The 13,605-nt window shown below is 50.1% G+C and overlaps 1 protein-coding gene across 6 annotated transcripts in view; it reads right to left on the reverse strand.

Moving 5' to 3' along the window:
• The window catches only part of lrp2a (low density lipoprotein receptor-related protein 2a), a 65,537-nt gene that overhangs the window by 18,517 nt on the left and 33,415 nt on the right, over positions 1 to 13,605 (reverse strand). For all 6 annotated transcript variants that reach the window (XM_042065179.1, XM_042065135.1, XM_042065151.1 and 3 more), the window contains 18 exons: positions 12,905 to 13,144; positions 12,262 to 12,450; positions 10,891 to 11,811; positions 10,348 to 10,513; positions 10,035 to 10,193; positions 9,622 to 9,911; positions 9,125 to 9,325; positions 7,709 to 7,951; positions 7,379 to 7,504; positions 6,657 to 6,776; positions 5,226 to 5,357; positions 4,286 to 4,487; positions 3,421 to 3,716; positions 2,502 to 2,902; positions 2,120 to 2,385; positions 1,727 to 1,897; positions 1,263 to 1,486; positions 496 to 676 (listed from right to left, as the gene is read on the reverse strand). In XM_042065179.1, the coding sequence (XP_041921113.1) occupies positions 496 to 676; positions 1,263 to 1,486; positions 1,727 to 1,897; positions 2,120 to 2,385; positions 2,502 to 2,902; positions 3,421 to 3,716; positions 4,286 to 4,487; positions 5,226 to 5,357; positions 6,657 to 6,776; positions 7,379 to 7,504; positions 7,709 to 7,951; positions 9,125 to 9,325; positions 9,622 to 9,911; positions 10,035 to 10,193; positions 10,348 to 10,513; positions 10,891 to 11,811; positions 12,262 to 12,450; positions 12,905 to 13,144 (4,528 nt within the window). The remainder of the gene's footprint in view (positions 1 to 495; positions 677 to 1,262; positions 1,487 to 1,726; positions 1,898 to 2,119; positions 2,386 to 2,501; positions 2,903 to 3,420; positions 3,717 to 4,285; positions 4,488 to 5,225; positions 5,358 to 6,656; positions 6,777 to 7,378; positions 7,505 to 7,708; positions 7,952 to 9,124; positions 9,326 to 9,621; positions 9,912 to 10,034; positions 10,194 to 10,347; positions 10,514 to 10,890; positions 11,812 to 12,261; positions 12,451 to 12,904; positions 13,145 to 13,605) is intronic.

A 13,605-nucleotide genomic window follows, 5' to 3' on the forward strand; every position in this document is an offset into this window, starting at 1 on the left:
CAAAAACGTAAAACTTTAACTTTACCTTCATAAAATAACCTTAATAAACAGCTATGGTAGCCTGCACTACGGTAAGCACTTTCTTGAGATACACTTGGCCTAATCTGAAGCATGTGTGCTGGAAGTCACATAACAGAGAACTGCACAAATTTGACACACATTGACATCTGTGTTGGTGCTAGACTGTAGCCTCCATCAGTTCGGGCCTGCCTGCTAGCATGCCAGCTTCCAACGCCTGAGCTTGGAGTAATGACTAGACTGTAGCCTCCATCAGTTCGGGCCTGCCTGCTAGCATGCCAGCTTCCAACGCCTGAGCTTGGAGTAATGACTAGACTGGAGTCTGCTGTGGGCCTATGACTCTACCAGCGCAGAGGAACTCAGGAGCTGAGAGGTGCGGTGTGGTGCGGTGTGGTGCGGTGTGGTGCGGTGTGGTGCGGTGTGGTGCGGTGTGGTGCGGTGCGGTGTGGTGCGGTGCGGTGCGGTGTGGTGGCTCACCGCTCGTTGTTGGCACAGCGGTACTGCGTGCTGCTGCACATGGGCAGGCATCGGGACACGCCGCCCAGCTGCACGGTCAGGAAGTGGTCGGGGCACTCGCAGGTGTGGCCGCCATGGCCTCCGGCACGCAGCAGGCACAGGTGGGAGCAGCCACCGTTGTTCACCGCGCACGGGTTGGTCACTGCAGCAGGCCAAGACAAAACAGTGCCACACATCAGCATGTGGGGGGAGAAAATACCGTCTCTCACAAATGGATCAAAAAATGAGTAGCACAGGAGAGGAGTAAGGAGACTGTTCCACGTTTGTACTGGCAAAGGAACAGCAAGAGGAGCAGCTGAAGTGTAAGACAGAGAGGGCAGAGAAAGGCAATCCTCCATGATGAGTCAGCACTACTGAGTGAGCCCGGGGCTCTCATGGCAAAGAAACTCCAGCAATGTTGGAAGCATCGGGGGAAGAAATAGCAAATATTTCATAATTACACAACACAACACAGCTCCCTAATCCTCTCCTGTCTGCAAACACACTCTCCTCTCACAGACACTGGACTAGACTGTGTGTCTCGCGTGTCAAAGCAGAACTTTGGAACGTTTGCAAAGACGGAGGAGGGAGACAAAACGGAGATAGGGATCTTGGGGAGGATGTGGAGATGTGTTAAGAGGGCTTGTGTGGAGAGTAAAGAGGTTGTGGTGGACGGGGGTGTGGTGGTGGGGGTGTGGTGGGGGTTGGTGTGGTGGTGGTGATGGGGGGGGGGGGGGGGGCTGTCTTACCGATGGGCTGCCTGTACGGATGGCAGACGTGGATGTCGAAGGGCCGGTGTGTGGTGTTGACCAGCATGAGCCGCTCGCTGCCGTCGTACTTATTGCCCTTCTCCACGGTGCGCGTGTTCCAGTCTGTCCAGTAGACGTAGTCCTCGAACACAGTCAGAGCGAACGGGTGCGCCAGGACGCCGTCGTACACCGTGTGGCGGTGGTGGCCGTCCAGGTCCGAGTACCTGCAGAGCGCATTCGAGGAGGTCAGTCACGATTATGCATTTGGCTGAAGCAAAAACACATTAAGAGATTAGGAACAGAGTGAGATGCAACATGCGGTACAATAAACAGAACATAAGGGGGATTACAATGCTGACAATGCTGCTGAGTTGAGCTTCATAGTGTGTGCAGATGGCATGTGTGTATTATCCTTCATAATCTTCCCACATGAGAGACAGAAAAGGGAGGAAAGAGGTTCTCACTCGATGTAGTTGAGGTGAGCATCTGACCAGTACAGATGGTCGTTGGTGTAGTCTATGGTGATCCCGTTGGGCCACTCGAGCTTAGTGGTGATGATGGCGGACTTGTTGTTGCCATCCATTCCCACTCGACCGATAAAAGCTCTCTCGCCCCAGTCTGTCCAGTACACATACCTGTCCGATAAAACAACACACAGTATGTATGTGTGCAGACCATTTGAACTTCGCCAGTGTTGAGTTAATCACAGATGAAAACAGAGAATTTCATTCAAAACTCTTTGACGGTGCAGCTAGGCATCAAATCATATGTATATTCGGCATCAAAATGCCTTTGTTTTGGATGGTATCAACTGCCCCACGGTCCCAACCCTCGAACCCAATGGTCTTGTCTCATACCCGTATTTGGGATGCAACACGATGGCGCGCGGGTTGTCGAAGCAGTAGGTGTTGTTGGGGTCCACGCAGTGCTCAGCCAGCCTCCTCACGTAACGCCCATCCAGTTCGGACACCTTCAGACAGTCCAGGAAGCTGTCCACCCAGTAGAGCTTCCTCCCCACCCAGTCCACAGCCAGACCCTCGGCATGGGGCAGTCCGTTCAGCACCGTCTGCCTGACCGTGCCGTTATAGAACATACGCTCCACCACACGCTTGCTCACGTCCACCTGTAACAGGATCGGGGGTGTAAATAGAGGGGCGTTGTGTCATTCATTAGGATGTCTTGATGTTACTCAAAGACACGGTTTGTATACATTTAACACAAAGCCTTTCTTCTACACACCCAGTAGATGCGGCTCTCCACGCGGTCAAAGTCCAGGGCCACAACGCTGGTCAGGCCCTGCAGCACCAGTGAGTAGGCCTGGCCGTCAGTGGACAGGTTGCGCAGGTAGTAGCGGTTGCTGAAGAGCAGGTAGGGCGCGATGCCGCTGTTCTGGCGGCAGGTGTGGCCGTCGGGCTCGCGCAGGAAGCCCGGCGCACACTTGCACATGTACGAGCCCAACGTGTTCTCGCACACCTGGCTGCACACTCCCGGTGTCTCCCCGCACTCGTCGATGTCGTCGCACGTGCGGCCGTCCGACATGAGGCGGTAACCCGGCCGGCACGTGCACAGGAAGCCCGTGAGCGTGTCGGTGCAGTTGTGGTCGCAGCCGTGGATGCTGGTGTCTGTGCACTCGTTAATGCCTGAGGAGAGGAGGACGTGCAGACAAACACACACACACACACACACACACACACACACATACACACACACACACACACACACACACACACACACACACACATACGCACACACACGCACATACACACACATACGCACACACACGCACATACACACACACACGCACACACACACACACACGCACACACACACACACACACATACACACACACACATACACACACACACACACACACACACACACACACACACACACACACACACACACACACACACACACACAGACCACATCATCATGTCAAAATGGCAGTCATCCAGACACAGGTTCTTCAGCAGTCAATTCAAGGACATAAAACTAGATGGCAACTGTGAGAGGAAGGTGAGATGTTTCAATAGAAGCAATCTGAAGGTCCGTGCACACAAATGAATGAGCTACAACAGGCAGAACTAATCATGGTAACTACATTGTGCAGCTGTAGTTCTTGGTGAAAGAGATCTGATGCGAGAGGCACACACTCACCACAGCCCTTCTCGTCGCTGTTGTCCGAGCAGTCGTCTGTGTGGTCGCACACTTTCACCATGGCAATACAGTGGGCGTTTTCACACCTGAACTGGCCAGGCGGGCAGGTGGGGGCCGGGGTCCGGCACAGGCTGTCCAGCTCGTCGGACTGGTCCCCGCAGTCATTGTCGCCGTCGCAGACGAAGTCGCGTGACACGCAGCGTCCGTTCTCGCAGGTGAACTGGTGCTGCTGGCAGGCCGGGTAGGTGCAGCCCTGCTCGTCACTGCCATCCCCACAGTCATTCCGCCGGTCACACCTGAGCACACGACACACAGTAGCCAAGACTTAAACATCTCACCATCTCATGAAGTATCAGACCAGGGGGGACTGTCCGGCGCTGCTTATCGACATGCCAACAAAGTTAGTGATCGTTTGTTTCCCAGTATTTTCTCCCCTGAAGCCATTACTTAGTCTCTGTGTAAGTGCCAGTTGTAATAATAATAATAATAATAATAATAATAATAATAATAATAAGCTTTATTTGTATAGCACCTTTCTTACACAGAATGCAGCTCAGAGTGCTTTACATTTGGAACATGTAACACAATAATGAAAAAAGAATTTCTCTCCTTTTTTGTGGCCGTTTATGATCCAATCAGCAACATATCAGAAATACTTAGTAGTGTATATATTATATATAGGCTTTGCTAACAAATGCTTAGGCTAACGAACATGGTGTGTAGAGTTAATGCTGTCTACAGGACTACAGTAGTGGCGAAGAGATCAGGAAGCTAAGGGTGACAGCTGTTGGTTTGAGTGGCAGGTTACTGGAGTCATCTGATGACTGAGACAGTTGTTTTAGGGATGTTGGCTGGCTGTGTGTACCTGTAGGAGCTGCGAATGCACAGGCCGTTGCTGCAGGAGAACTCATTGGCGCTGCAAGACCTGCGGGTGCAGTTCTGGTGCTCGTCCAGAGCGTCGGCGCAGTCCGCGTCACCGTCACACACCCAGTCGCGCGGGATGCACTTCCTCTGCGGGGGCCGGTTGTTAGCGCAGGTGAACTCCGTGGCGGAGCACGAGCGATTGGCTAAAATGAGGGAAAAAAAAAAAACAATCATTCCTCCAATCGTTCATCTTACAGCTCACTCTTCACGCTCCTCAGTCCCATCTCATCCAATAGCCCACCACAACAATCAACCCAGCCAATCAGCTGGCAGATCCATTCCCCACTGAGAGCCTTGAGCTCAGCCCAACAATGGGCATTCCTCCGCGTTTCGTGTCAATGCGCCGGGGCGGGAGCCTCCTTTGTGTGCGGCCAGGCTCCCGCGGTGTCGGCCGCGTGCGGCCGGTTCCTTATTGTTGGGGCGGCCCGCTGCCCAGGGCGCGACGGGAGAGCCCTGATCCCGCCTGAGCCGGGTGGCTGAGTCTCCCACAAAGTGGCGAGTGAGGCGGCCCAAATCAGGAATGTGGCCCACTAAATGCTACAGCCCACCACCACCGTCCACCACTGTCCACCACTACTACTATCAGCAGCAGCAGCATACTGCAAACAGCCACACAGGAGATCCACCAGTCAGCCCTGTTACAGTGACTCGTCCATCACGGTAACGACAGGAAGGAGGGAGAGAGCAGAGAGGGATGGAGAGATTAAGAGACAGACACAGAGAGTAGGTAAGAGGAGAAGGGAGGGCAGATAGAGGAGATAAGATAAGTGAGGGAAGAGAAGACGGAGAGAGGGAGCGAGAGATGGAGGGGGTGGAGAGAAGAGGAGAGATGCGAACAGATGGAGGGAATGAGAGGTAAACAAACAGAGAGGAATCCTCACCGCAGCTGTGTCTCTGGTCCTCGTCACTCATGTCGCCGCAGTCGTTGTCTCCGTCACAGAGCCACGAGGAGGCGATGCAGCGGCCGTCGTCGCAGCGGAACTGTTCTGTGTTGCACGTCCTCTGCATAGTGGCTGAGGGGCGATGAAGCACAGGTCATGACGCTAAACCAACACCTGGAAATGCACCTTTACATTCAACTCTCCTCCATCTCTACAGGTCCAGGTCTCTACAGGTCTTTTCACCTAAACAACCTGATGGACTCTTGACATCCTTACAGTGCAAACATTTGGTGTGCTTGTTGTGTTGTGTGACTTCATCTGATATCTCACTGCTCCACTTTACCCAGAAGTGTGGACTAATATCACTAATGGAAATACTTTGTTTGTAACTTTCTATCCTTTACACCCTTTCTACCCACCATATTTTTATTTAAAAAAAAAAATCAATAAAAAGTTAATCACAATTTTTAAAATAATGATAATTTATAATTAAATGTATAATGATAATTGATAACAATAACTCATTTTAAATTGAAATGTTGAGTGTAAAGCGGTGCTGCTGAGGGCCCAGGCTCCTGTGAACAGCGTGGAGAGGAGAGGAGGGGGCTGGAGCTCGGGGGAGGGTGCTGGGAGTCAGCAGGCAGGAATGTGGCAGGCGATGGCAACCCGATCACAGACAGGCACTGAGCACTGATAAAGCAGCTCCCCAACACTGCATCAACTGCAGCACCTAACACCAGCTAAGCACACAGCGCATTTCAACCCATCCATCTCCTGAGCCGTGATGCTCACTAACTAAACCCTTAACGACAGGCAGATGAGTGAATGCTTACTGATAGACTAAAAAACACTTATTCACCATCAAGATAACTTAAGGTCCTCTATCTCCGAGGCATGGAAGGATGATTAGTTAATTTGATATCTAAATATTGTTAGAACATGACATTAAACAAACTGTTGCATCTTACACAGAAATGGCAATAACTAAATTCATGCCTATTGGAGGGTAATTTGAGTGAGTAGAATAATGGCAAAGTAAAGCCAGGAATGGTCAATAAATGTGAATAATCATGTTTATGGTTCACTTTTCTTTAACCAATGATCAAGCTGATCAAAAATATTCATATAGATAATCTGTCTGAGGTCTGTGATTTCTACCCTCTCACTCATTTGTTTTCCAGTACATCTGGAGGATGTTTAAGTGGGGTTTAAAGACACAGACAAAGACACAGAACTTGCAATTTCTTGGCAACGTGTTGTAAATCACAACCAAAAACAGTGATATGAAGTAAACAAGATGACATGAACATGAACAAGCTTACCAACCCAACCCAACCCAACCCAGCTAGTGAGGTGATGGTGAGCTGTGTGTCTCTGGCCATGCTGTGCTGAGGAGGGCTATTGCGTGTCTACCTGTATCTGTGTACTCACTGCAGGAGGAGGGCTCGTCTGAGCCATCTGTGCAGTCAGTGCCCCCGTCGCAGTACCAGTGCGCTGGGATGCAGCGGCCGCTGGAGCAGCGGAACTCGTTCTGCCCACAGGTGGACGTGGCTGAGGGGAAACAGGGGGGGCAGAGGTCAGGCTGAGAACAAAGGGGGCGACCCAGAGCCACTTGCTCAAAGAGGGGGGGCAAGGAAGCGGACATCAATGAATGGACACCCTATACCCATCGACCAACAAAGGGAACAACAGAAACATTCGGGTCCATTCAGCTCAGCTTGAGCCGGATGTTGCCTGGTATTGTTCCGCGGTGGCTAAAAACAGCTGAAATCTCAGGTAACACTTTAAGCTCTAACCACAGTCTACTGAAAACTGCTGGATGACTTAGTGTTACATTATCTTTGAGAGGTGCCTTTATCTCTGTCATTATCAACAGCATTTATACAATGGGTGTCTATATCTCTGTCATTATCTTAAGCATGTCAACAACAGATAGAAGGACTATAATATAGACACTTTCAACAAGAAAAACAAAAACAATGCTTGAACGTTCTATTTTGTTCCCAATCTACTTCCGCTTCATTAAGATAACATATGGAATGTTAAAACGGAAGCCTTGTGTGAACAACTATGATGCTGATAATGGAACTCTCTTGAAACGGTCAATATATTGTTAGTCATATCCACCAATTAAACCAAAAATGCTGACTGACCACAGTGTGTGGGACTCTCGTCGCTCATATCCCCACAGTCATTGTCCCCATCACACAGGTAGGAGCGCGGGATGCAGATGTTGGTGCTCTGGCACTTGGTCTGTTCAGGCTGGCAGGTGCGCTCAGCTGCAGCAAACACAGGGGCAGGAAATGATGATTCAACACTCTCACTATCAATGATGCATTACCTTAAGGTTCATTCATTTTCACTTTAAACCTTCAATTTGCCTTTATTGATCGCAATCGCATTTTTTTCTCTAGGAACTCTGAAAAACCCATGCAAAAAATACTTGAATTGACAAAAAAGAAGTTCAAATCCGGCTAACTTACGACAGTTTTTTTCATCGGAGGTGCCATTATCGAAGCAGTTGTTGATGCCGTTGCAGACGTACTCCTTGGCGACGCAGCGGCCGTTGTTGCAGGCGAACTCTGTGTTGGCGTCGCAGGGCCGGAACAGGCAGCCGTCCTCGTCGCTGTTGTCCCCGCAGTCGTTGTAGTGGTCACAGCGGTAGTGGTACGGCACACAGCGGCCGTTCCCACAGGTGAACACCGTCGGATCACAGGTGTGGAAGGCTGTCATTCACAATAAAACCAACACGTCATCTTTACAGCCATCACACACAAGTGAAGAAAGCTATTAAGAGAGATGGCTGGACATGACCGTTACCTGACAGAGCAATGAATGATAGCACTTGTGGGACTGCATGCAAGAGACAATGGCAGTGAGCAAGAGGTTAGTGAAATTGAAGTTAGTGATATAGTGAAAGGCTAGTTGTGCTAGGAAGCTTACGGCATCAAAGAGTGCAAGCATACACACCAAAAGCAGCCGAATCTGCCTTAGATCCTGAACAGGGGAGATTTGGTTGTTATGAGAAGGAGGAGAGAAAGGAACACAAAACACATGCAAAGGTTTAGAACAGACCGCAATGCAAGAGTGTGATCAGTAAGTGTTAAGGAGGAGAGAAGAATGAAGACAGCACACTGTAATCCTGCATCAGAAGCTACACACATGCAATAGTGACAAGTCACACAGAAATCTCATCAAACACCAAAGAACGACAAGACGCTGCAATGACACAACACAACACAGCACAACATCAAATTTGCTAAACAACACTAAGACAACACTGTTGCAAGTCAGAGTGTCATAAAATGTCCAAATGGAAACAAGAGCAAAGCTAAAGGGGTATCTGGGGAGTGTGAACTGAGTAACGCAAAAACATTCCTTGAATGATTAAAGGAGGTGGACTTCAAACAGTGCTATTGGACAACTGGAGCAGTTTGGCACAGCCATTTCTTTCAAATGTGTATACAAAAAAATCATAGACTAGATGGGCCTATCCTAGTTACTGGCCAACTATCCTTGAGAATTTTCATGACACATATTAACATAGGAGATGCGAACACTATCTGAAAATTCGACATCTCATTAATCAACTATTAAAAATGGAGAGACATGGACTGTATTATCTCTTGGACTGACTTTAAACAGAAATGTTCTGAATATGACTACACATCGATGACTGGCCAGGCCATTTGAAATGTTAAAAAGCTTGCATGCAGCATGACTGCCTACAGAGCTTCAGTGGCTAGGAGTAGAATGATACAGATCACCAATACACACACAAACTGTACTGATAATCAATAGTATCTAACACCTGCAGGACACATGTTGTGCAGTGCTACGCTAAAGGCTAGCTGTACACCCAGAGCGCGGGCTGTGCAGGGCAAGGGTGGGCTTCATACCACAGACTCTCTCCAGCTCGTCGCTGCCGTCCCCACAGTCGTTGTCATTGTCACACTTCCACTGGGCATTGATGCAGCGCCCATTCATGCACGTAAACTGCCCTGGCAGGCACCGGGTACCGTTGTCCGGGATGCAGTGTTTGTTGTCAGCCAGATACCAACGTCCCTCCGATGGGCACTGGCACTCTGCACCCTGTGGCCCTGGAAACAGAAAATGCTGGCGGGTCAGAGACAAGAGCCGTTTGTGGTGCACCCTCAACCAAACAACTCCTTGTGGCCAACATCAAACTCAGAGAGCAAAATTACAACTGACATTTTGAAAGGATTTATAATGACCTATAATTACCTTTATACATATACAAACAATAGTACATGTTACACATTTAAGCAACTACTTTAGTAACAATAATCTAGCTTTTAATGTGGCCTTTCTTCCAAAGTGAACATGTTTAAAAAAAGGGCCACCTCCTCCTGGGGGATGAATGGCAGCAGCCTACCTGGTGTGCAGATGTGGCTGCAGCCTCCATTGAACTGCTGGCAGGGGCTGGTGCACTGCTGCTGCCTGCTGTTGGACAGCACGTGGAGGTCCATGGGCCGCGACGGCAGGTTCTGGATCATGACCCGCTGGTCAGCGCCATCGTGCTTGTTGGCGCGGTAGATGCTGCGCGTGTTCCAGTCTGTCCAGAAGATGTGCTGGTCGTAGAGGGTCATGGCAAAGGGGTAGATGGCCGTGCTCACGATCACCTCTCTGTTGGCGCCAGTGAGGGAGCAGCGCTCGATCTTCTGTCTGATAAGCGCACACATGAACGCACACACACACACAGAGAGTTTGTCAAATGGATTAGTTGCTACAGTGCCATCAACACTATTCTGTAATTGAATGTTGACTGAAAGTATCTGTGAGTCTTACAAGCTGGCGTCAGCCCAATAGAGTCTCTGCTCTTCGTAGTCCAGTGTTAGTCCATTGGGCCAGACAAGGCTGGAGTTTACTAGCTCCGTCCGGAAGTTTCCACCCAAGGTAGCACGCTCAATCTTGGCATTGGTCCCCCAGTCTGTCCAGTACATGTACCTGTATCAGGAGCAGATTAAAGTGGATGACTTGAACAACTCAGATGGCTGAAGAGTATATAAAGAGTGGAGAAAAATGGCTATCCTTATCATGTGCCTGATCAGTAGGGACATGATTTGAACTAACCCTCTCACAGTTGTAAATTGTGACTCACCCTCTGCAGGGATCCACCATGATGGCCCTGGGCCGAGGCACACGTGCGATGATGGTCCTCTGGGAGCCATCCACAGCCATGGAGTTGATGGTCTGGTTGATGTAGTCACTGTAGTAGATCCTCTTATTGATCCAGTCATAAGCAACGCCATCAGGGGCTCCCAGATCTATGTTATCACAGAGGAAAGCACTTCAAATAAAATGAGATAACCTGCATCTACTGGCAGAACTCACAATGCTAATGGTAGTGTCAATAATGAAAACCAACCAACAACAGGCCTATCACAAATTAAGTTCCACAGGCAATAGAGTGGTAAAATAGCATTTTGAACAATGCATTGCTTATTATATACAAGCTGTCTAGACAAAGGACACTGTGGTTTGTGTTGCTGATGCGTTTACCTGAGGCTGTAGTGTAGAGGTGTGCGCACTACGCACATCTATAACAATTCTACAGGTGCTGGATACTAGTAACAACGAGTAAGAAGGAAGAAAAGATGTCGCCACACTGCCTCTAAAGCTCCCAGTTTAATGGTAGGTTTACCTGAGGCTACCACGATGGCTGGGGAGGTGGGGGAGGACAGGCTCAGGTAGCTGATCTTGCTGTGTCCTGCGCCGGAGCTCTGCGTGAAGTAGATTCTGCCATCAGCACGGTCGTAATCCAGGGCCACAGAGGTGCGGGGCACATTGACCACGGGGAAGGGCAGCGCGTGATCCTCGGGGTCCAGCCGCAGGCTCCGCACCGTGCTCTCGGTGGTGTAGATGAGGTAGTCCTCGCGCGACACCGCGCAGGTTATGCCGTCCGCCGCCAGGCTACCGAAGGCGCAGCCGCACTGCTTGGTCTGGGAGTCCGGCATGGCGAAGCAGAAGTGGGCACAGCCGCCGTTGGCCTCCAGGCAGGGGTTGTGGTTGAGCTCCTGGGGTGAGCTGGGCTGCATGCGTTGGTCGAACACCGTCACGTCCCTTAGCATGCCCAGGTTGTCTCGGATAGCCTCGGGCTGCTCGGTGTGCCCGGGCTGCTTGCTGGCCCGTAGGACCTTCTTGAGGTTTCGGTCCACCCAGATGACGCTCTCCTGGAAGACGGTGAGGCCGTACGGGGTCGGGTAGCGGCTGCCGTAGCGCACAATCTCCGTCTCGCCACCCTCAGGCCGCACGCGGGCGATCATGTCCAGTGAGTCGTCCACCCAGTACACGTAGCCACTCTGCCGGTCCAGGGCCAGGCCGCGGGGTGTGATGATGCCAGAGGAGACCAGCACGGTGCGGTTGGTGCCATCCAGCAGGGCCCTCTCAATCTTGGGGCTCTGGCCGTAATCGGCCCAGAACAGGTAGCGGTTTCTGGGGTCCACGACAATGTGGCGAGGCATGTCCACCTGGGTCTTCAGAAGCACACGCCGGAAGGTGGTGTTCAGACGGACCACCTCGATGTACGTTTCCGTGAAGAAGGCGTTGGTGAAATACAGGTTTCCTGTACAGAGAGGGGAGGCAACATTGAGCTTCACGAAATATGAAACACTTTGATGATGCCTTGATGCATTCAACGCTTCAGACATTCACCTACTCCCTGACATAACACTGTGCAAGGTCAATGAGCTGCTCTATTAAATCTTCTTCACCCAAATATTAGTTTGTACTCTCCCAGTCCCCATCCCTGGGTCTAATCTGCTTTTCTGCCACCTGTCTCTATTACCGATCCTCAAGTATCAAGTGAACAAAGCAGCTTCACGCCTGTGTTTCCTTAGTTGACGGCTAGCTTTTTACAGATTACTAAATACTGTCACTGCCCACTTAAATATTTATACTTCAGGATTGGAATTTTGTTCTAAGCTGTTGAAAGACTGGTTATGGCCTTCACCCAAGGGTTAAGGCCCCACCACAGCAAGCCACTACCAGAGAAAACCACTCAAGTCCTCCATACCTGCAGCCCAGTCCACGGCGATGCCTCTGATGCCATTACGGCCGATGCCGGACGTGACAATGCTGCGGAAGCCTGAGCCGTCTGGCTTGATGCGGCGAATGGCGTTCTGAGACGGCACCGTGCTGCTGAAGTCACACCAGTACAGGAAGCCAGAGGGCATATGCACATCCACATGCAGAGCATTACGACCTGCAGGCCCAGAGAGCAGGTGAGCATGGGGACAACAGGCTGAAACCAACTCTAGAGAGGTTACTTTTCTGGCACGTTACATGTCACATGAAATATCAAGTGTTTCAAGTATCAACAATCAATGGCAGTCTGTAGACAGATGCTAGGGCTGCACAATTAATCGATTTTTAATCAAAAAAACTATTTCAACTCATAACTATACAATGCAATTAGCTAATTGCAAATTAATCTTTAATGAGACTTCATGCACTAGGCATGAAAATTTGGACATTTGCGAATTTGGAATATTGAATAAAATTTCAAAAAAATATATCGCAAATAAAATGGCAATATCTATCAGAAAAGTTGCAATTACACATTTCCCCAAATTTTGCAGCCCCAACAAATGAGGTTACAGCACAGACTCTGGGCCATTCAGAGAACTTCACCTTCCTGGACATTAGATTTCCCATACCTCTGCCCGCTACAGGTACCATGGCCTCCGAGTGGTCGGAGCCCTCCAGGCTGAAGCCCTTGATGGAGGTGAGCATGGAGAGGACCACGTAGGACTGGTAGGGGGCGCAGGTGCGGTTGTCGGCGTTGAGCTGGAAGCCCGTGGAGCAGGCGCAGCTGAAGAGGCCGCCCGGCCGTGGCAGGCACAGCTGCTCGCACACCGCCTGGTTGTTACTGCAGCCGTTAGACGTGCCGGCCGACACTGTGAAGAGAGGAAAGGTTGAGAGTTTAGTCTCAGTTCCGGCAAGTTCTGTCCTGAACTAACAATATGGAAATACCTATCTATATGACCGATGGACAGGAAGGTTCAGGTTGAGTTTCAGCCTAAGGTAGGTGCGTACAAGAGTGACGTTCAATTTGAGTTTGGCTAGGATGTCACAGCCAAGATGGAGTTCTAAATTCGCTGTGAGGTCAATCCGAACCAGTGACCTCCCAGCTATGCTTAACTACTCAGCTAGAAATGGAATTCTTTATTAAAACGCCCAAAGCAGAGGATATTTTGCCTCAGCTATTTGGACTATGCCCATAACAATCTGTCTCATATCACAGATGACAAGCAGCAGGCAAGGAAGGGGGTCAGGAGGACTACAGAGCTATTACTCAGGGCTCTGCTGCTCCTAATGACAGCCTGGTTCAGTCTGATCCGACCTGGAGGATTCACAA

Source organism: Alosa sapidissima, chromosome 2 (genome assembly GCF_018492685.1).
Source record: "Alosa sapidissima isolate fAloSap1 chromosome 2, fAloSap1.pri, whole genome shotgun sequence".
NCBI lineage: Eukaryota > Metazoa > Chordata > Actinopteri > Clupeiformes > Clupeidae > Alosa > Alosa sapidissima.